Source organism: Microdochium trichocladiopsis, assembly GCF_020744255.1.
Source record: "Microdochium trichocladiopsis strain MPI-CAGE-CH-0230 chromosome Unknown B0I36scaffold_3, whole genome shotgun sequence".
NCBI classification, from domain to species: domain Eukaryota; kingdom Fungi; phylum Ascomycota; class Sordariomycetes; order Xylariales; family Microdochiaceae; genus Microdochium; species Microdochium trichocladiopsis.
In genome coordinates, this window is record NW_025763546.1 from 4,428,037 (window position 1) to 4,448,174 (window position 20,138).

Below are 20,138 nucleotides of genomic sequence, written 5' to 3' on the forward strand. Positions count from 1 at the left end.
CGTGTTCCGTGGTGGTTTTGCCTGTACTGCATCTCAAAAATAGATGGGTCAATAGCTGGCAGCGCAGCATTTCCGAGGAGATGTGCAGAGGCATGACATGACGTACCTGGTCTCCGCGGAGAAAGCCCATCACTCCCAGAAGGGCAATGCGGCTCTCTGACTAGCCAATGGCTCAGCAACGGGACCTTATCGTCGTGGCTTGGCAGGGGCCCCTGGTCCATGCTCTAGCGCTCCCGTTTATTTGGATCCACATTGCCTCGCCTGGAGAAAAACAAGGGAAAAACATGGTCTGGATGCAGCTTATCTACGGGACGATCAAGGGGCGTCGCCAGTGTGGGGGTGGGGGGTTGAATATAGGGGGGGGTGTGAATATGAAGAGAGATCGAGACAACTGCTGGGCCACGGTGGGGGGACGTTTGGTACTAATGAGAGCGGAGCGGACCAGCAGCTTTGTATGGGAGCATCAAGGACAGAAGTTGTGTCATGTCAACTCGTGCATCTGGTTGCCATCGGGAACTGAAGTGCAGTAGTCAGCCAACCAGAAGGGTAGATGCTTCGCCTCCTCGCCTTGTCTCTTCCAGAAACTGGTCTGACGACCTACCCAGTTGCAGCATTCAGTCTGTCTGTCAGCCAGACTTGGACTCTATCATTGCTTGATCTGTCGCTTTTTACTTTACTTGGCCTGATATTTGGCCCCGTCATTTGCTCTGTACTTTGCCTTACCTTCTGTCACCGTACTGCCTGTCGCACCTTGGCTGCAGCATCTTTGTCCTACTTCCGCTACTGCTGACAGCTGCCCTCCTGCTTACAATCGGCCTCCTGCTTACAGGCCCCCTCCCGCTTACAGGCCCTGCCTGGGCCGGCTTACCATCGACGTCACATACCTACCCTGCACTGAATTCAACACAACGCATCGCAACTCCAAGACCCTCACAATGGCAGACATATCGACAGTCATGTCGCAGGCATCTATATCGTCCACTGCCTACTCATCAGCCACAACCTCGGACCCGGGGGAGGCGTCCTCTCCGTTATCATCCCGCTCGGCCGCGACGACCCCCGAGCCCGGGACGCCGGAGACCAAACCCCAGGACCAAGATATGCTCTACGGGCCCTTTGAGAGCCGCCCCTTTTACGATGAATTCATACTTCCACGCATCCCCAAAACGCAGCCCGTCCAGCCCTTGTCTCTGGACGCCCAGAACCCTGACAACTGGGTTCCCCGAGATGAGCGCATGGTGCGCCTCACTGGCAAGCACCCATACAACGTCGAAGCTCCACTGTCTGCACTCTTCAACACGGGCTTTCTCACGCCCCAAAACCTCTTTTACGTCCGAAATCATGGTGCTGTGCCAAAGGTCACGCAGCACCAGGCCCAGAACTGGAAGATTAGGGTGCATGGCCTTGTAGAGCGAGAGATGGAGTTTTCCATCCAAGACCTCAAGGACAAGTTCCCCACAGTCACGCTACCCATAACTCTCGTCTGTGCCGGCAACAGGCGGAAGGAGCAAAACGTCGTCACAAAGGGCCTTGGCTTCAACTGGGGCGCGGCAGGCGTCTCGACTGGACTGTTCACTGGTGTCTACCTGTCCGACATCCTCAAGTACTGCCAGCCCAAGAGACCTCTCCTGTCGTCGTACCCGTCCTATGACACTGTCGTGCCTGGTCGAGCACGTCACGTAGTCTTCGAAGGCATCGATGAGCTACCGAAAGGGAAGTACGGCACCTCCCAAAGACTCAGCTGGGCCATGGATCAGGAAAAAGGCATGTTGATTGCGTGGGGTCTCAACGGCGAAGACCTTTCTCCAGACCATGGGTACCCGCTTCGACTCGTCGTGCCGGGCCAGATCGGTGGGCGCATGGTCAAGTGGCTGAACCGCATCGAGGTATCAGACCGCGAAAGCCAACACCACCTGCACTTCTTTGACAACAAGCTTCTTCCGACACAAGTCACCGCTGATCAGGCGAGGAATGAGGACAAGTGGTGGTACGACCCGAAATACATCATCAATGAACTTAATGTCAACGCGGCGCTCTGCTCGCCTGATCACAACCAAGTCGTGCCAGTAGCACCTGAGGCTGCACCAAAACAGACTTTACCCCTCGAGGGTTACGCTTACACCGGAGGAGGTCGTCGCACCACCCGTGTCGAGATTAGTCTTGACGATGGTCGAAACTGGGAGCTCGCGGATGTCACATGCCCAGAAGATCTCTACCGCATGCATCCCATCCAGAACCATCCCTACTTTGGCAAGCTGGACCTGAGCATGTCGGAAATGAGCTTCTGCTGGTGTTTCTGGAAGCTGGAGCTTGACATGCAACGACTCATCGACCAGGACGTCCGCGTTATATCTGTCCGTGCCGTGGACGAGTCGCTCCAGCATATGCCTCGGGACATGGCCTGGACCGCCATGAGCATGATGAACTCGTGGTGGTTCCGTGTTGTTGTCCACAAGGAAGACGGCGGCCGTTCCCTCCGCTTTGAACACCCAGCACCTGTGGATCATGATAACCGCGGCTGGATGATGCGCCTCAAGGATCAAGGCATGGATCCCAAGTATCCTCACTTCGGAGGCGACAGCCCCTTTAGTCCGCCTTCTAACCCGCCCATTACTGAGAAATCTGCATCAACGCCTGGGCTCTCTCAGAAGGATAAAGACCTGGAGTTGATGTTGAACCCTGAAAGGACGTCCAACATCATCACGGCTGCCCAGCTCGCTAAACACGGAGATAGCGAAGGCGCTGAGCCGTGGTTCGTCGTCTATGGCCACGTATTTGATGGTACGGGTTATCTCCAAGACCACCCCGGAGGAGCCCAGTCCATACAGCTGGTGGCTGGAGAAGACGCTACCGAGGACTTTCTGGCCATCCACTCCGCAGACGCCAAAAAGATGTTGCGTGAGTACCACATCGGACGGCTAGAGGAATCGTCTACAACATTGGCAGCGCCAGTGGAGGAACAGATCGATGACCCCTCAAAACCGTTCTTGGAGCCGAAACGGTGGAAGAAGACTCGGCTTGTACAGAAAACAGCCGTGTCTCGGGACTCGCGAATATTCCGCTTCGCCTTGTCCCACGAGGACCAGCTGATCGGTCTTCCCGTCGGCCAGCACGTCTTTGTCCGGATCAAGAGGACCAACAAGCTCACCGGAGAGACGGAGACGGTCCAGCGTGCTTACACCCCTTACAGCGGCAACTATCAGCGTGGCTTCCTCGATATCCTCATCAAAGTATATTTTCCAGGTGAAGCTGGCACCACAACGTCGTCTCCGGTCTTTGCGGGTGGCAAGATGACCATGCTTCTGGAGAAGCTACCTGTAGGCACGGACTCGGACGACATGAGCATTGAGCTCAAAGGTCCCCTGGGCCATTTCACATACCTTGGCCACAGCCAGGTCCAGTGGAAGCCCGCGCACCGCACCCGCAACATCAAAAAGCTCGCCATGATTGCCGGTGGCAGCGGCATCACGCCCATCTGGTCGACGCTTAAGGCCATTGCGGACGAGTACATGGCAACCCCGCCCGCCGAGCCAATCCAGATCTGGGTGGTATACGGCAACCGCACAGAAGACGACATTCTGGTCCGTAAGGAGATGGACGAGCTCTGCGCCGCGCTACAGCACAACCTGCACATCTGGCACGTGCTGAGTCTGGAGGAAAAGCTGACGGAGGAGTGGAAGATGGGCCGCGGACACGTGAACCTGGATTGCTTGCGCGAGCATCTGCCTGCGCCTCCGCCTCCGCCGGTGGCAGACGAGCTGGAGGACACGCTGGCACTGGTGTGTGGGCCTCCAGCGATGGAGAAGGGTGTGTCTACGGCGCTGCAGGAGCTAGGGTGGGATTTGGAAAGGACCGTGGTCTTTTTCTAGTTTTCTTTCCCAAAAATGTATGACATGATGATTGGACTCATTGAAGATTCGACGCTTTGTTTATGCCTCTGTGGCCGGTTCTCCTGGTTCTGCCCTCGGAACTGTTTCTCAGCCATGTCTTGTGATTTCCTGTTAGGCCACTGCTTCTACCTCACGACAACATCCCGCTTCGGATTCTCAGCCAGCCAAGCCCACCAGGCTGCAGTGTCCTCGACCTGCATCTCGACATAGCCTATACGGTCATACTCGAGAACTTCGTTGCCGTCCGGAGGTGTCGCCGCGATTGGGGCGTCGAGAGCTTCACCCGGCCGCCTGTCGTATTCAATTGCTCCGTGAGGCGCTAGCAATAGACACCAGCAGGTGTACTCGCCCTTATCTGTGTCTTTCTTGCAGAGCGGCAGGAGCACCACTGAGATGTATCCGTCCTCAACACTTGCCCTCAGGCTTTCCACCTCGAGCAAACCGTTGTATGTTGTCTGGAAATCCAGCCGTTCCTGCTTAGGCCCCCACGTCGCCAGTTTCGGCTCGCCTCCCCAGAACTTGTCGTTCAGCCATCCTCCGCCGATTTGGACGGGGATAAAGTGTCCGTAGAGAACCATGTACCCATCCTGCACAGCACCAAATGGGTCACTGCCGAGGTGTTTTAAGCGGACCTCTGTGAGCTCTGCCAGTCGATACGCATCAGCGCCGTCGGATGCAGTGTACGACCACGTGGCACGGATCTCGTAGCTCGCCCAGGACCACGAAGGTGCCACGTAGGTGCGGGACTTGCGCAGCCCCCGGTGCATATCCTGCCAGCAGAGGCCGGCGATGAAGGTGGACTTCCACAAGCCAGCATAGTATGCCTCGTCAGCTACGTCTCGCCGAAGCACGCTCTGCGTCTCCTTGGCCAGACCTGCTACGGCCAACAGCCTGTCTCGCTCGAAGGTGAGCTCTCGGCGGCTGTAATTTTCCACCACCTGACACCACGAACGATGCGAGTTCATGGCATAGGCCCGTGGATCTCGCGACACTTGAGGCCGCTTGAGCCATTTCTCGGTGACTCGATAGGTCCCCGTCTCATTGTCTTCCAGCTGGCGGCACTCCCAGTGCACCTCCTCGCCCGAGAAGTGCACGATGCGCTGTGCCAGGGTACGCTCCTGGTATATCCAGCCTCGCGCGGCCAGATGGCCCAGCTTGCCGTGGCTTGGGTCGTCGTCGTGGGGCCGCTCGCTTTCGATGACGATATAAAACCGCTGCTCTGATGCTGCGCACGTGCTCGCCAGAAGCTCCCTCTTTTCAATGTGCTCCTCTGGCAGGAGTGCGGTTGACCGCAGGAGCAGGGGCCGGATTCCGCCTCCGCCTGAGCCCCGGTGCCGAAAAAACGTCGCGTCCTCGTCTGCAGCGCAACTCGCGGACAGGACCAAGGCTGCTTGCTTGTATATCTGAGCCATGTGTGCTGCTTCCCTGTTCCAATCATTGGCTGAGTCCTGGAATATGCACAGCCGGTCAACCCAAATATGCTGATAGCCGAGCCTTGTGGCGGTAGTGCAAGCATCCCTTATGACCTGGGGCAGGTCCGTGATCGCCAGGCCAGACCTTAGACGCTCGCCTGTCGTCTCGGTAAGCATCAATCGTTGCTTCGTTGGCAACGTGTCGTCCACGCTGCCCCATCGATAACTAAGTGCTATGTATGGTGGCAAACTTGGTAGCGACGGCTGCCCCGACTGAGCCTGGCGGTCAGCTTCGCCACCAGCATATATGTCTCTGTCCTCAAGGTAGACTGCTTTGCCGTTTGCCCCGACACGAATAAGTCGCGTGGGATAATCTTCTGCTGTTGCGGGTTCCGCTCTGCACAGGGGATGAGTTTCACGACATGTTCGGATCCGATCCCGGATGTAGTCGAATGCCTGTTCGGAACTTGTGCTGTCAGACAGCAGGCGCTGTTCGCCCAAGGGGTATTGTTCTGCTCACGATTTGAATGAGTTAGCTCTGAAACCGTGGCTGGGAGAAGCGCACTATTCTGTGAAAACCCGAAGGTGGCTTACTATACGCGACTGGCAACATGAACCACACCCACGACTCGAGCAGCGCCATATCCCATGGCAACCAGATCCCAAACAGCGAAATGTCCCGTGGTGGGAGGGGAATGTTGAAGGCCAGGCGACAGTCATTTCCTTTGACGAAGCGCGACACCCTGAGGCCCTGGTGGCAATCCAGGTGCGGTTCGGCGGTGAGCCAGCCTTGCAGCCCCTCGCCTCCTGGAAAGCTGTGGCCAGCTCCCTCGTGCTTCTTCGGCCGGCGCGGTGAAAGCTGCCGGCAGAGCCCTCGCCAGATGAGCTGGCAGAGCTGGCAAGTCCGGCTCCAACCGGTGTCATCAGTACGACCGAAGCAGCAATCTATGAGCTGAAAGAGGTTGTTGTGATGCAGGTTCCAGTACTCCGCCGGCAGGGAGCCCCATTCCTCGAGCAGGTGGCCCTGGAGGTTGAAAGCCGGTGGCGGGGTTTGCATAAGCGCCTGGCAAGGGCCACACAGCCAGAGCGGGGGGTCGAGGGCAGCCTCATTGCCGACCAGCGTGAGGACTCTGTCTGGACATGTGGTGCTGCCGAGTGCTGACTCGAGAGGGTCTCTGATCCTATGGTCGGCGATGAGGACTCCAGTTGTGGCCAGTACGGCGTTCAAGGTCTCGTTGTGGTGGGTCGAAGGTCGACGACGCACCGCCGATGTGGACTTGGAGCGCCTTCGGCATGCTGGGGCAGCGCTCACTGAGAAAATCGAGGTCATGTCGGTGCCTGCTGATGATGTTACACGCTCCCAAAACAAACAGAAGAGCAATGGGGGCTTGACAATTGCCGTAGAGCCTGAGTTTCGTCAAGATATGAAAGAAGTCACGACTGGCGACAAACCCAACAAGATCATCGTCATGTTCAACATTGACTTGCCTTTGATTGGCAGGCTTTACGAAGGCAGACAGGGATACTCCTGGTCCCGTTTCGTGATGTGTCAGCAGTTACGGGCCCAGTCCAGCACCAAAGTACCAGTCGAGACTTAAAGCCCAGACGCGTTTTTTCCGCGACCACAATGACTTGTAGGTATGTAGCCCAATGCTTGTGCCGGTTCGATCGGGGTATGGCTGTGATCCGACGCAGCATCTATCGAGGCACCCCCCGAGCGTCCAAGTGAAACTCATCTTCTATAACCGCATCTGCCATGTGCTTTCCGAAGCCTTGCATCCGGCTTTGGACCCGCTGAAGCTGATGGGGTCACGGCGTGCCGTGCTGGTTGTCTCTGAGTGATGCTGTCCGAGCTTTATCACCCTATCATGTTTCGCCTATGTGCCGTGCAACCATCCATGAATCGCCGACAGCAATAAGTCAATCAATAGCAGTTGGACCAGTCCTGAACAGAGCGTGTGACAGAGAATGGAGCAATCTGCGCTTGGGATCGATCAGGCCTCCTCGTGGAGCATGGGTCGCGGACAAGCCTCAACGGGTATGAAGGAGCTGTATCAGGCGAAAGCGCACAGCGGGACGAAGTACCTTGTCCGCACGTCACAATGCACTGCCGGGGACGAAGCCCCACGACCTTAGAGCAGCTTGGTCTCCTTCAACACTTCCCATTGGTCAAGTCGGAAATACGTCCGAAACGTTTTCGCTGAAAGGATAATTACATGTTTCCCCGTCTCGCCGCGCACCAGCAGCCTAATAGCCGGGCCACCATGACAATTCCAAGACGATACATTAGTAGGCAAGTAGACACAGCATCTTAACATTGGTAGAACTCTTACCCCCTGACACTCTACACAGCTGAAAGTGTGATATCATCGAACCACGTGACAAAACTCTGCGAGGCAGAAGTTGAGATGTCAAGATACAGGACCCCAGAGTGGCCGCCTCCAGGATAGGACCATGGGCTAAAGACGATCTCAGCCCAGCCGCCCTTGTCAAAAGTCAGTGTCGATACGATCTGGGTGTTGTCATAAACCTGGTTTGCAGGGTTGGTGCCAGCCGCGAAGCCGGGAGCGCTGACGAATATGCGGGCGCGAATGGTCAGAGTATCAGTAGTGGTGGCGCGATTCGTCCCATACCAAATCCGCAGCTGGTAGGTGGTAGGACCAGCACATGCCGCAAAGGGCTGCCAGAATCGCATGGCGGACCCCGGCGTCGGGTTCTCTAGGTGGAGATCGGCTGCCGCCGAGCCGGAATGCGGTTTTCCGCCCGACCCGGGGGGCCAGTGACTTCCCGGTGTATTTAAAGAGTTCAGCCCCCAGCCCCATTGCGTGGCGCCGACGGAGACTGCGGCGAACAACCACGGGTAGAGGCCTGAGGACTGGGCCTCAAAGCCGGACTCGTCAAGAGGCTGGGTGCATGACCTGGTGGGTCGTACTGTCACGACCGGCCCGGGGGTCGTTTGCGTCACGGTCGAGGCCGGGAGTGTGACAGTCGAGGCTGGGAGAGTGACCGTGGTATCGGGCAGGGTGACCGTGGTGTCCGTGCAGGTAGTCGGCGGAGGCTGCGTGGGCGTGGATGCGGGCAAGGTGATGGTCGAGGTGACTGTCGTGGCGGTGCAGGTGGAAGTGTCTGGAAATGCCAAGCTCGAGCCTGTAGGAGGGCTTGTGGTGCAGGTTGGGGTGTCAGTCACTGTAACGGTCGACGCGGGGATCGTGACGGTAGCAGCGCCGCAAGTCGAGTTTGACCACGGCAACGTGACTGTGGACGCAGGAAGAGTAACGGTGGCAGTAGGGGCACTGCAAGTGGACGAGATGTCAGAGTGACTGATGGAGGAGGTCGTCGTTGTCGTCGCGGTGCTCGTAGACACTGGTATGTATGAGTTCCCCCTGGAGCCGGAGGACCTCCCCGTCGATGTCGTCGCGGTGATCGTCTGATATGTCAAGGTGCCTACCCGTGCTGTTGATGAAGTCGTCGTCGAGGCCGTCGTCGTCACAGGCATAAAACATGAGCAGGCCTTTGAGAGGCGCGCTGCGTGTGGCGGTGGACCGCAGTCGGCTGCCAGATACGCGGGCAGCCCTATCGTCGCATGTGGAGGCACCTCAGTTTCCAGCAGCGATTTGCAGAAGCTACGCTTGCCTTGTTCGTGGCCCGTCTCCTGGAGCGCCCGCAGGCATTTGCTGGGGCAGCATTGCCCCTGCGGTGGTGCGTGCCTTGGTACAGTGGCAGCCGAGACGATGGTGGCGATGGCTGCGCAAAGCAGAACCACCGAGCGGAGAGCACTGCTGCCAAGCATCTTCACTTGTTCAAGAACGCATTGATCACTACCACAACCAAGAGGGGGACAGTGTGCTCTCGTGTGTCCAGTTTAAATAGATTGCTGATGAGAGCACTTCGTAACACAAAGGACGCCACAGAATTCCAGCCCTCTGCCACTGCATGTTCAACTCCTGCACAGAGACTAACGAGTCTCGTCTGAAGGGCTGGGGACATCGTTCCGGGGACCCCAGCTCGATGCACTCCATTCTTGGCGGCAGGCCTTGACAGGTGCGAGGCAGTTTCGGTCATTTTATTCAGCCAGCCACGACGCCTTTTCTGTCACTGTTGGTCAGCCAGCCACAACGGCTTTCCCACCACTGGTGGTCAGCAAACCCCAACGGCTTTCCCACCGCTGGGTTTTGTGACCCTGTCCCTCCACGACCGATTGAGAGAAATCACAACTCGACGCTCGCTTTGTTGTACTGTTGATCATCCATGGAGGGGATCCGGTCACCAGATCAAGGCAATGTGGTAGCGCAAAGAGACAGAAGCCCCCATCATCCATATTTCTCTAACGGGGAGGGTGGCTCAACGGTGTAGAGAGCTTGGTGTGACCATGATCCCTGCTGGACTTGTGCATTTTCCAAGGATCATTGAACAGGGTTGAATAATGCCACACGACGTGGCATGCAGGGCATGGTTGTCAATCTCACTGCGGCGTACAACTTAGTGACTGCTAATTATTTTGTGCGCGTTCCCGGTCTGGCCTCGATGAGATGGGAAATCTGCGCCGTATGAGAAACTACATGATCAGCCATGGCCACGACCAGGCCTCTACACGACACTGCCGAGCGTCTGGCTAGTGCAGCCCAAACCTTTTTGATGGGACTCGTCGTAGGAATGGTGGTGGTGGTGATGCGAACGAGCTTGGATCGCCGCTGCCGCAAAATTTTAACCTTGCGTATACAGCTACGAGGGTATGGTTGAACGCGTCAACCGAAGGATGATACAGAGTTACTGAGAGGCAGCGGGTGTTGGTTCTTTGCGACCGCGTTGGCGCGGTGGGACGTAACGCATGGCTTATACCCGGATAATCGAAAGCGCGAAATCGAAAGAACGCGAGGAGCTTTACTTGCAGACTTTTTCGGTCTCACACCATCCAGCCCGTCCAGGAAACTGTCAGTCGGTAAGCAGTATACGCCAGCTCAGCCTAGCTGGAGAAATCATCACCGTGTGTTATTAAACACACCCAGTCACATACCTTTTTCAGAAGGGGGGTGGGGGGTTTCATTCCGAAGAGTAACTTATTATGGTCATATCAACCAACGACACTGTTAAAATCATTTTCTTCGGAGCAGGCGCCATGAAGCCGGACCCCTTGATGCTGCTCATTTCTCGGGCTCTACATATTGGGTGGAGCGTTGTAGATGAAGTACTTGCTAGTAGCTGTGTCGTACGTCAAGTTGGTCGACACCATCTTGCCATTCTTCAGACTCCCACTCTCGACAATGCCAACAGCGGCGCTTCCACTGGTGCGGTGCAGCTTGTTCTCGCCAGAAAAGACGGAGAAATTTGCCAGGCTGACCTCGTATCCCTGCTTGATCCTCGTGGTGGGGATACCGAAAAAGGAGGCATTCACCGAGGTGTAGTCAATAGACAATTCAAAGTAGCCGCGGTAAAAGAGGTCCTGCCACTGTAGCTCGCGGTTGGCCGCCGTGAGCCACGCGGATCCCTGATTGGCCGCTGCCTGGGAGATGTTCTGTCCCGCAGGGCAGGGCGAACTCACGGCGGAGCCTGCAAACTCGACACCCACAGACCCGCTGCCGGTCTTGGGATCATAAGGATGAGTGTCCAGCCACGTGAGGTCACTGACCCATGAGGCGTGTGAGTCACCCGCCAAGAAGATGTTGTTGGTCAAGTTGTTTTCGTACAGCGTCTTGAAGGTACGGTTGCGGTTGGCCACGTAGCCATCCCAGGCGTCGTAGTTTAGAGGGTTGGCATCACCAAGAGCCAAGCTTTCGTTCATGCGGCTGAAGATCACCTGGTTGCCGACGATCCGCCATGCTGCTCCGCGCTCCTGACTGGACGTCAGCTGGTTGTAGAACCAGTGCTCCTGTCGGGCACCCATCATGCTACGGCCCGCGTCGTTGGAGATCTCGTGTACGTAGTCCGTGTTCCAGTAGACGTCCGTGATAGAGCGGTCGTATTGACGCGTATCCAGCATAATAAGGTCAAACAAGCTGCCAAATTCAAAAGTGCGCCAAATGCGCAGATTGTCGTCCATGTCGACCTGGCGAAGAGGCACTAGAGTGAAGGGTATTAGTCTGACCTCAACTTCTATGTTGGGAACGATAGTTCTTACTCCACTCAAAGTAGGCTCGCACGGCGTTCATCTTGCGCTGGTCAACGGAGACGCCACCATCCTTGATGAAAGAGTCTTCAGTGTTGTTGAGCTCCGAGGCACCAGCCTTCCACGTGTTGTCAGAGACCTCTGTAAGACGTGATGATTGATCAGCAACGTCATGGAACTGCGAGCAGTATGCTGTATTGCGATTCTCATACCGTGATCATCCCACACTGGGATCCAGGGGAACGCCTGGTGGCTGGCTACCAGATCCAGATCGGTTCTGTACTGGGCAATGCGTTTGCGGTAGTCGTAAAGACTGTAGATCTCCTTGTCGGGCTGGGGGATTCTACCGAGCGAATTGCCCCACCCATAATCACCATTCTTGTACTCGTAAATGTAGTCACCAAGGTGGATGACATAGTCAACCGAGTCCTTCCGCACGGGGTTGCCGTAGGCATTGAAGAAACCGAAGGCTTGAAAGTTGTCAGCGTCCATTGTCCCTAGCAACCACTATTGCTTTTGACTCACGGTAGTTGCTACACGAGTAGATGGCAAGCCGAATCGGCGAGCTGACTTTGGCATCCTTTGCGGGGATTGTCTTGGTCCTGCCTATGGGCGAGACATTGCTGGATCCGCAGACCCTGAACTGGTAATCTACAAGGCGCTGAGTTAGAAATTTACGATTCAATCCCGATACCCATTTACAAGGCTACTCACAGTACGTAGAGAAGCCGCTTAGCTTGGTGGCCTCGACCTTGACAGTGTAATCCACATCGGAACTCGTGTACACTTGTCCAGAGCTAAGAGGGTCCTTCGTGCCAGACTTGTCGGCGCTGATAGTCCACTCAACACAGATAGGTGCACTACTCTGAGAGACGTAGTACGCATTGTTGTGGTCATACAAGGGAACTGAGCCCTCGACGGTCACGTTGCTCCTGTCATTATCGCTGGTGGGAGCAATGCGAGTCCAGAGGATCACGCTGGTCTCGTACGGATCACCAGAGGCGACGCCGTGCGTGAAGTTGAGCTTTAAAGGATCCCAGCACGGAGCGTTATAGCTCCTCTTGGCGACCTTGCCGATGGACACACCAAGGGATGGGTGGTGCAGCGATGGGGAGAAGTAGTTGAGGTTGTGGCTGAAGGCAGCAGAAGCAGTCGAAGCCAACGACAAGAAACCAAGAATGAGAGCCATGGCGATTGACCGCGCAGTCGGGAACAGGTCTGATTTCCTTGGCAGAGAGAGGGCGGCGCTGGTCGGGAAGCAGGACGGCAAGCCAAGAGTGTAACCGACTTATGGGGCGAGCTGAAATATGGATTTCTTACATGCCTGCACGTTGCCCATTCATGCAATGTAAAGCTCGCGTCGAACTTGCTTGCGTCACCGAAGCTACCCTGCCTTGGAAACTCTTGTGAACTACCCCTGACTGATTCCCACATGCATGCATGGTCGGCCGGCACAAGGCCCGTGGGTCAGGAGCGTCATCGCGATTGGGCAATCGGCCTGCGTCGGACTCGGGAGCATGGGCAGGCTGAGCTAGCCTTCTTGTGACTGGAAGAGCCTGATTAGGAAGACCGGATAAGGGGATTTCCAGGAATAAACGATCGACACCTGCCCCTTGATCGTCGCTGGCGGGCTATTGTGAATATCGACTCGAGGATTGACACCCAATCGGCGCTGTCGTTCATGGCACGTGCTGGGGCCTAATGGGCCTGCCCCTGCAATAGTTAGCTTAACGGTACTAAGGCTTGGCTCAAAGCTTGTCTTGTTCGCATTCCACCTGCCGAAAATGCCACCGTGCAGATTGAAGGGTACGCGTACCAACCCGGCCAAGCATGTTGCAAGATCGGACCGGGGACAAGGCCAAATATGCACGTGGGCCTTTCATCATTCTGTAAAAGACCAGGGTGGATCAGCACGTGCCAAGACTGGGCAACTGCGACAAGACTTGAGGAAATGCTCAGTGTATAAAGAGCACTGCGTAGTGCAACAACAGGAGCTGACAGCGCAACAAGCTTCCGAGAGAGGGTACGATGAAGGACAAAGGATTGTACAGCCTAGGCCTCCTAGACGGACGATCGCTACCGTTATATTCTAGCGATCAATCCGAGTATCGACCCTTACTCGTCGATACATTTTCTCCCTAGAGATACGACAATCCAGTAAAGAACGCGACACACGAAATAGTTGGACAGCAACCCCGAAGCCCAGGGTAGGCAATCGACCCCAAGGTCCTCCAACAACCAGGGCGGGCCTGATGTAATCGTCTTTAGGTGCACCTAGCTAGAACTCAACCCCGCGTATCTCCTTGTTATTACCCAGCGAAAAGGTGGCAGGAAAAAGGCCAGGCCAGGCTGAGGGCCAGGGGAGCGTCATTTGGGTGCAAATTTCGTTCGAGACGCCTACCTTGGGGATCTTTAATATACTCACTTTAGTATCCCAAATGACCAGGCTCGTATATCTGACGCGGTTATGGCTGGCTCAAAGTCCTTATTACTGCACCGGAGCCAAAAGTTGAAGAAGCCATATCACCAGTGATCGTAGAGAGTTTCAATTTTCAGCGGCCAGGTATCTTCGTCAGTTGAACTGATGCATTAAATTCAGAGTAACCTGAAAACTTGCATTGCTGGTGCGGCTGTCCCATTTCTCATTCTTGCATAGATTGGTGTTTCCTTCCGGCCCAGTGATGCGCAGCCAGAACGCAGGCATGTTATAAAATGTAGGCTACTATGAAGGCGTGTTACGAAGTCTTCGTTTACCAAGGCTTGGCAATTTGGTCTGTCAGCTAGTGTACGTCTAACAGCCTTCCCGTATATTGATAGATTGAGGGCCGTCTGCTTCTGTCAACGACGCAGGGCCAAAACTTTGTGACCCACCTCCATAGGTGTAGACTTGTCGTTACACGCTTAGCACTCTGCTTTACCGCAGCTTCCAAGGTTGAGCCATGTTGTCAAGCCCAGATATACATCTCGGTTGTTCGGATGATTCGACTTGTGCTATGTGTGAGAGCACCACCCAAGTTGACAGCTCCGTCCTGCAATGACAGAGATCCCTTCTTACGGGCCCGGGCAGCACAACAAGACTATAACCAGTCTCGATTGGTCTAGTGGTCAGGATACCTGCTTGTCACGCAGGTGGCCGGGGTTCGATTCCCCGATCGAGAGCACACTACACAATACCCAATCTTCCGAGGCCCACCTCGGAGATTTGTCTTTTTGCCGTTATCAATATTTTTGACACCAGGCAAATAATCTGGTTTCTGCACCTTGGCCTGGTCAGTCTTGAGGTCGAGAATCACCAGGGCATGATCAATGTGCTTGCTGATGTCACAAGGCGCAGCATAATAGGAGATACATTAACCACGTGGGTTGTGCGTATGCGGAAGACTCGCTGCAACCCACGCACTTGTCCGCCAGTTTCCCCAAACATCCAATGCAGCACAGGCCCAACCAAAAGCAAAGCCTGCGAGAACACAATGAGAAGTTACACGCCTGCGCAACTTGTGAGCCTGAGCCCAGAGACTGGGACGGAGCGCACGCGCCATTCGCGATTGTGGAATCTTGCCCCGCGATGGCGTGACAGGCTTGGCAGCAGCGCCGCTTGTCTTGGAAGCAATGGAAGCACCCATGTCCACTTCCTAGGGTCCAATGGCCAGACTCTCAGCCGAACGGGCCAGCCGAGAGGGTTTCATTTTAAGCCGATGAGCTGCAGGGCCCTCAGGGTCGGGTAGAAGGAACATCAGCGAGCTTACTTGGGTCACAGGGTTAAGTAGTGCCCAGTGGCAGAGCTCGAGCTTCAGCCGAATCGCTATTTGCCTATCCTAGTTGGGATCAAGTACAATAATAGGATACCACCAAATCCCCTTGGGGTTCCTCCCGCTTTCGCTCACAATGCTACTCGGGCCAAGAAGGATGCACCAGTTCAGCCGCTTTTAGCTGTCAGTATGCCTCATTGTCGCCTCTAGTCCAGATTCGCTTGATCGCCTCTCGATCATGTGTCCCCAGTCAGACCCGTCCCGCACCAGACTGACAATCATGCGGGATAGATACTGTCGCCACTTCAATATTGTGTGGGATGTATGACCTGGAGTTTCGTATCCTGCGGACCTTGCCGGGTCTATTGACATAATGGTCCTCAGCCGAAACAGCCCGCGGAGTTGTTCCAATGCGAATCCGACATCAAGAAGAAGAAAGCTCATCGCGCCCGAGGTCGCGTGATCACACGGGCTAGGCCATAGCTGGACAACCTCACACAAGGAAGACGAGCAACGGTAATTCGCCCAACTGGACCGAGCTGAGCCCATAAACAAGGCGAGAGTCTGCTTTTTAATATGCCCATTGGCATCTGGACTGGCCGCCCGAGACACCCCCAGACGACTTGGCGCGGGATGGCGGCGTCGTCTTCTCCGTTGTCAGACTAATGGCAACGACAAATTGGAATGTCATACTATTGGAAGCGGGAGGAGCCCTTGGCTGTGGAGTGTGGGATCGACCGGTGCTGCGGGTGAGCAACATTCCTTCGCCACGAGGCGAGGAGTGCCAGCCTCGTCCCGGTCCAGCGGGCTGGGTCCTTGCTGGAAGCTGCATGAAGATTTTAGACAGCTGAGACTCGACGGCCCGCCTGCTCTGCATTCGCGGGCTTGACCCTGTTGGTTGCCACAGGCCCGAATCCTGCACGTTTCGACGCGGATGCAAGTTCATGCATCCATGTTCTTGATGAATTGGGAAGTCTGAGTGTTGCGCAATACGGTCCATTCGGGACGGGTGTCGTCAGTGTCTGCCCCAGTCCCAATCGAGTGATGTACAGCAGCAAAAAGAGAGAACAGAGGATAAGACGAACCAAAAACATCATAGATCGAGCACCTCATTGAGGCCCGCGATTATCACATGGCACGCGCGGGAGAAAGGACCAACATGGTCTAGCTGCCCAGCCCATGACCGGCCTGCCAGAATTGCAACACAGAGCAGCTACAAGCTCGGCAAACGCCACCGTCAATTGTCTCACACGCTCATGTTATGATGTCTTCGTTCCCTCTGGCATCTTAATGTCTCTTTGCCCTGTGAAAAGATGTATGCCGCGTGGTGTGGCAAGCCCAGCTGGAAGGGCGAGACCCCATTGTCCCTTGAGGTCTTGGCCCCCCCACTGGCGCGATACTGGGGCGCGATGACGACTTCGGGTCCAAGAGTCTGGGCACGCTCATTCGGAGCCGGATGGCTTGAGCTTATGTCACCGCTCACGCTCTGGTCCCGGACTGGGTACATGCTGACTGCTGCGCTTTCCCACCTAAACCCAAAGTATCTTTCAATGTCCACGGCACATTCGCGACAAGGATTGCCAAGGCAAGCCGACTCTCAGCCCAAGAACGTCCAAGACTCCAATCAGTCAATACACTTGTCAGCTATGGGAGCATGTCGCGACTACCGAATTCTGCTGGTTCGATCAGGGTGCTAGGGGCTTTTTGGGTGTGTCCTGTGTATGTCTCTGAGGAAATGCCCAGCGTGAGACATCCCACGGTCCCGGCTTGGCTGGCCTGGGCACAAATGGCGTGCCGCGACTTGGCGATGTTTTTGAAGTGCTCTTGACGACGCCTGCAGGGTCGTATAAAACTCAGTAACGGCCGCCTGGGCATAGGGTCTGTCCGTGCCTCTCATCTGCCGCAACCGCAGAACACCAGCATCGACGCGGTCTACAGCACTCTCTTGAGCTTGTATTTTCCGACCACAGCTTGCATTGAGAAGGATCGTGTTGTTCTGCAGAGCAAGATTTCGCAGACATGGTGGATCTCAAGGACTCCAAGGAGGACTTTCGACCGCCTCAGGAAGATGAGCAGCCTCTGGCACTCGTCGTCGACTGGTCCAAGGATGAGGAGATCAAGGCGAAGAGAAAGTGAGTACGCCGACGATCAGGCCTGAGGCTAAGGTGCATGCTAATGGAGGTCTACGAACAGGCTTGACATGATCATCATGCCGATTCTCACCCTTGGCTTTTTCTGCCTGCGTAAGCTGTCGTTCCTGGCAACCACTCTCGGATAATCGCAACATCTTTAGCTGACACAATTTCTCTCATGACTGTAGAGCTCGACCGTGGCAACATGGCCAACGCCATTACCGACCGCTTCATGGAAGACGTCGGCATCGACCAAGACCAATTCAATGTCGGCCAGCAGATGCTGTCCCTCGGCATCGTCCTTACCGAAATCCCTTCCAACATGATCCTCTACCGCGTTGGCCCGGGCAAGTGGCTCACCCTGCAGCTCTTCCTGTTCGGCATCGTGAGCACTTTCCAGGCCTTCCAGCGCGGCTATGGCGCCTTCATCGCGACCCGCTTCATCCTGGGCATCACCGAGTCCGGCTTCATCCCCGGAGGCCTTTGGACCTTGTCGACGTGGTACACCCGCCGCGAGACGGCGAAGCGCGTCATGATCTTCTACTTTGGCAACCAGCTCGGCCAGGCGTCGGCCAAGCTGCTCGCCTTTGGCATCCTGCACATGCGCGGCGTCGGCGGCCAGCCCGGCTGGTTCTGGCTGTTCGCGCTGATGGGCGCCTTCACCGTCCTCGGCGGCTTCGTGTATGGCTTCTGTCTGCCAGACTCGTTCCAGAACCCGCACAGCACGTTCCTGCCCAATTTTACCTGGTTTACACAGCGCGAGCTGCACATCCTGCAGACCCGTGTGCTGCTGGACGACCCGATGAAGGGCAAGAAGAAGCGCAAGATTGGGGCCGATGCGTTCAAGCGAGCCGTAAGTGCAGACATAATACATACGGTATCCCGGGCCACTTGGACCTGGGACAACTGCTCTTGATGGTAGGATACTGACTCATGTTCTCGGACAGTTCACCGACTGGCGGATCTGGTGCCACTTCGTCATCACGCTGTGCAACAACGGGCCGCAGCGTGCCTTTGACACGTATGCGCCGACCATCGTCTCTGGAATGGGCTACGCCGCACTCGTCAGCAACGCGATGGCCGCCGTCGGTCTCTTCGTGCAGGTCCCCGTCTCGTTCGCATTCAGCTGGGTCTCGGACCACTTGTGAGTGACCTTATCCCATTCCCCTGACCTGGATGTCCAGGTGTTGCATGATCACCTAGGACTAACCGCTGGCCTCGCTCGTGTGACAACAGCAACCTCCGCGCCCAGACCGTCATCGTAGGCATGAGCTGCCACTTGCTCGGCTACATCTTCAACCGCGTCTTCACCGACGTCAACATCCAGGGCGTGCGGTACTTTGGCGTCGTCTGGACACAGGTGTTTGGCACGTTCTCGCACCCGCTCAACATTGCGTGGCTGTCGCTCACGTGCCATGACTCGGAGCAGCGCGCTCTCGCTATGGCTGGGTATGACTTCCTCACTTTTCCTTACGGGCAGATTACTACATCCTGCTATGATCCACTGGCATACTTTCCCGTGCCCAAGTGTGTGTGTGTGTGTGTGTGTGTGTTTTTGGACGTCCATGGAATATGCTAACACGCTTCTTACCCGTTCCCCAAAACAGAGTCATCATGGGCGCCAACATTGCCGGCATCTATGGCGCGCAAATCTTCCGCAGGGACGACAGCCCACTGTACCGGCGGGGCTTCAGCGTCGCATGCGCCGTGCTGGCGTTCGGCCTGGCCGTCGCCATCTTCCGCTTCGTCGACGACGTTATTCGGCGCCGCAGGAACAAGGGCGCGATTGACGCCGGGGACCAGCACTCGGCCGGGTCGCAGTCCCAGGACGACGAGGCCGAGGTGGGCAATGTGCTCGGGGACGAGAGGAAGGGTCCGTTGGCTGCGACGGAGCTTGCTGCTGCGCCTGTTGGTGCTGCTGCTGCTACTCGTTGAAAGGGCATTGGAATGTGAACACTTCCCGGGATTCAGGGGGGCAGCGAAAGGTAAAAGGGCTTGAGTATAAGGGGGGGAGCAGAAGCTCGGGTCACGGAGTGGCTGGCTGACAGCGGCTGTACGTAATGGGTTTCGCTTTCACGCTATGAATTCTGAGGCAGGTATAAGGCCGTCGTGTCTGGTCGAGATTGTTGAGGCATGCCTCCCTGCACACAAAAGTTCATCCTGTGCGCTCAGGCCATGAGTGCCATGAGTGCCATGAGTGTATGCCCCTCCCCCATTCAAGCGGCCTGTCAGTGAACAATGCGGTGGTGTTTAGAGTTTATCTCGTCTGGTCACCATTGGCGGTCTGATACGTGACGCGTCAGAATCGTGGGCGGCTGCAATTCCTTCCGAGAACTCTTTGATGCCGCACGACCGCAGGGACCACCTGGCGATGCCTCATTCGGGAAAGCGATGTCGGCAGTGGGAAGCCGCCTCCCCGGATCAGATCCCCTAATACGGGTTAAAGATAGTGCCACTGCTCATCGCGAGACAGAGTGAGTGAGCTGATCCAATCGGAAGGGCTAAAAACACAGCTGCACTGGGACAGTCTAACTAGACACAGGCAAGAGTGTCGACTTATCTCGCCCGCTGAACGGTCTCCGATTGGAATGCACCTTATCTGGGGTACGGACCGGTCCCCTTCTTTTTTCTCAGCTCCAAGATCTCCAACTCCAGATCCCTGCCACAAAAGAGGGTCTTATGCCAGACGGGTGTCACCATGGGTGGGTTTCGGCAGATGGGCTGCATAAACCGATTGCCACATGGTGCGATCTCGGCAACGTATAAGTTCCCACGTGGAGGGCTCCTCGGATCGGGGACGAGGATCACTGCTTTTTCGAGTCCTTCGCCCAATATCTGCTAGACAAGAGACG

The 20,138-nt window shown here is 56.0% G+C and overlaps 5 protein-coding genes and 1 non-coding gene across 6 annotated transcripts; 3 read left to right on the forward strand and 3 right to left on the reverse strand.

The window, feature by feature from the left end:
* The first annotated feature begins 471 nt into the window (after positions 1-471).
* B0I36DRAFT_319500 (uncharacterized protein) lies at positions 472-3,916 on the forward strand. The gene has a single exon (XM_046153426.1). It carries the CDS (start codon positions 936-938, stop codon positions 3,867-3,869), a length of 2,934 nt encoding a protein of 977 aa, XP_046016078.1. The 5' UTR covers positions 472-935; the 3' UTR covers positions 3,870-3,916.
* A 99-nt stretch (positions 3,917-4,015) lies between these two features.
* B0I36DRAFT_361291 (heterokaryon incompatibility protein-domain-containing protein) lies at positions 4,016-6,632 on the reverse strand (the record flags this gene model as incomplete). Its single annotated transcript, XM_046158458.1, has 2 exons — positions 4,016-5,814; positions 5,897-6,632. The coding sequence occupies 2 exons, from the start codon at positions 6,630-6,632 to the stop codon at positions 4,016-4,018; spliced, it is 2,535 nt and encodes an 844-aa protein (XP_046016079.1).
* Positions 6,633-7,646: 1,014 nt separating this feature from the next.
* B0I36DRAFT_347694 (uncharacterized protein) lies at positions 7,647-9,092 on the reverse strand (the record flags this gene model as incomplete). Its single annotated transcript, XM_046156594.1, has 1 exon — positions 7,647-9,092. One exon carries the CDS (start codon positions 9,090-9,092, stop codon positions 7,647-7,649), a length of 1,446 nt encoding a protein of 481 aa, XP_046016080.1.
* A 1,365-nt stretch (positions 9,093-10,457) lies between these two features.
* Positions 10,458-12,594, reverse strand: B0I36DRAFT_238579 (PhoD-like phosphatase; the record flags this gene model as incomplete). Its single annotated transcript, XM_046149623.1, has 5 exons — positions 10,458-11,359; positions 11,418-11,546; positions 11,618-11,875; positions 11,931-12,056; positions 12,120-12,594. 5 exons carry the CDS (start codon positions 12,592-12,594, stop codon positions 10,458-10,460), a joined length of 1,890 nt encoding a protein of 629 aa, XP_046016081.1.
* Positions 12,595-14,492: 1,898 nt separating this feature from the next.
* B0I36DRAFT_t58 lies at positions 14,493-14,564 on the forward strand. Its single transcript has one exon. It is a non-coding gene; the product is annotated as a tRNA-Asp (tRNA).
* A 2,609-nt stretch (positions 14,565-17,173) lies between these two features.
* On the forward strand, positions 17,174-19,221 carry B0I36DRAFT_239595 (alternative sulfate transporter; the record flags this gene model as incomplete). The annotated part of the gene is made up of 6 exons (XM_046149702.1): positions 17,174-17,286; positions 17,348-17,397; positions 17,475-18,139; positions 18,234-18,430; positions 18,523-18,735; positions 18,894-19,221. The coding sequence occupies 6 exons, from the start codon at positions 17,174-17,176 to the stop codon at positions 19,219-19,221; spliced, it is 1,566 nt and encodes a 521-aa protein (XP_046016082.1).
* Positions 19,222-20,138: the final 917 nt, after the last annotated feature.

What these genes read in the sequence shown, in the direction of transcription:
- B0I36DRAFT_319500 (XM_046153426.1), top strand. Translation starts at nt 936, where the DNA reads ATGGCAGACATATCGACAGTCATGTCGCAGGCATCTATATCGTCCACT.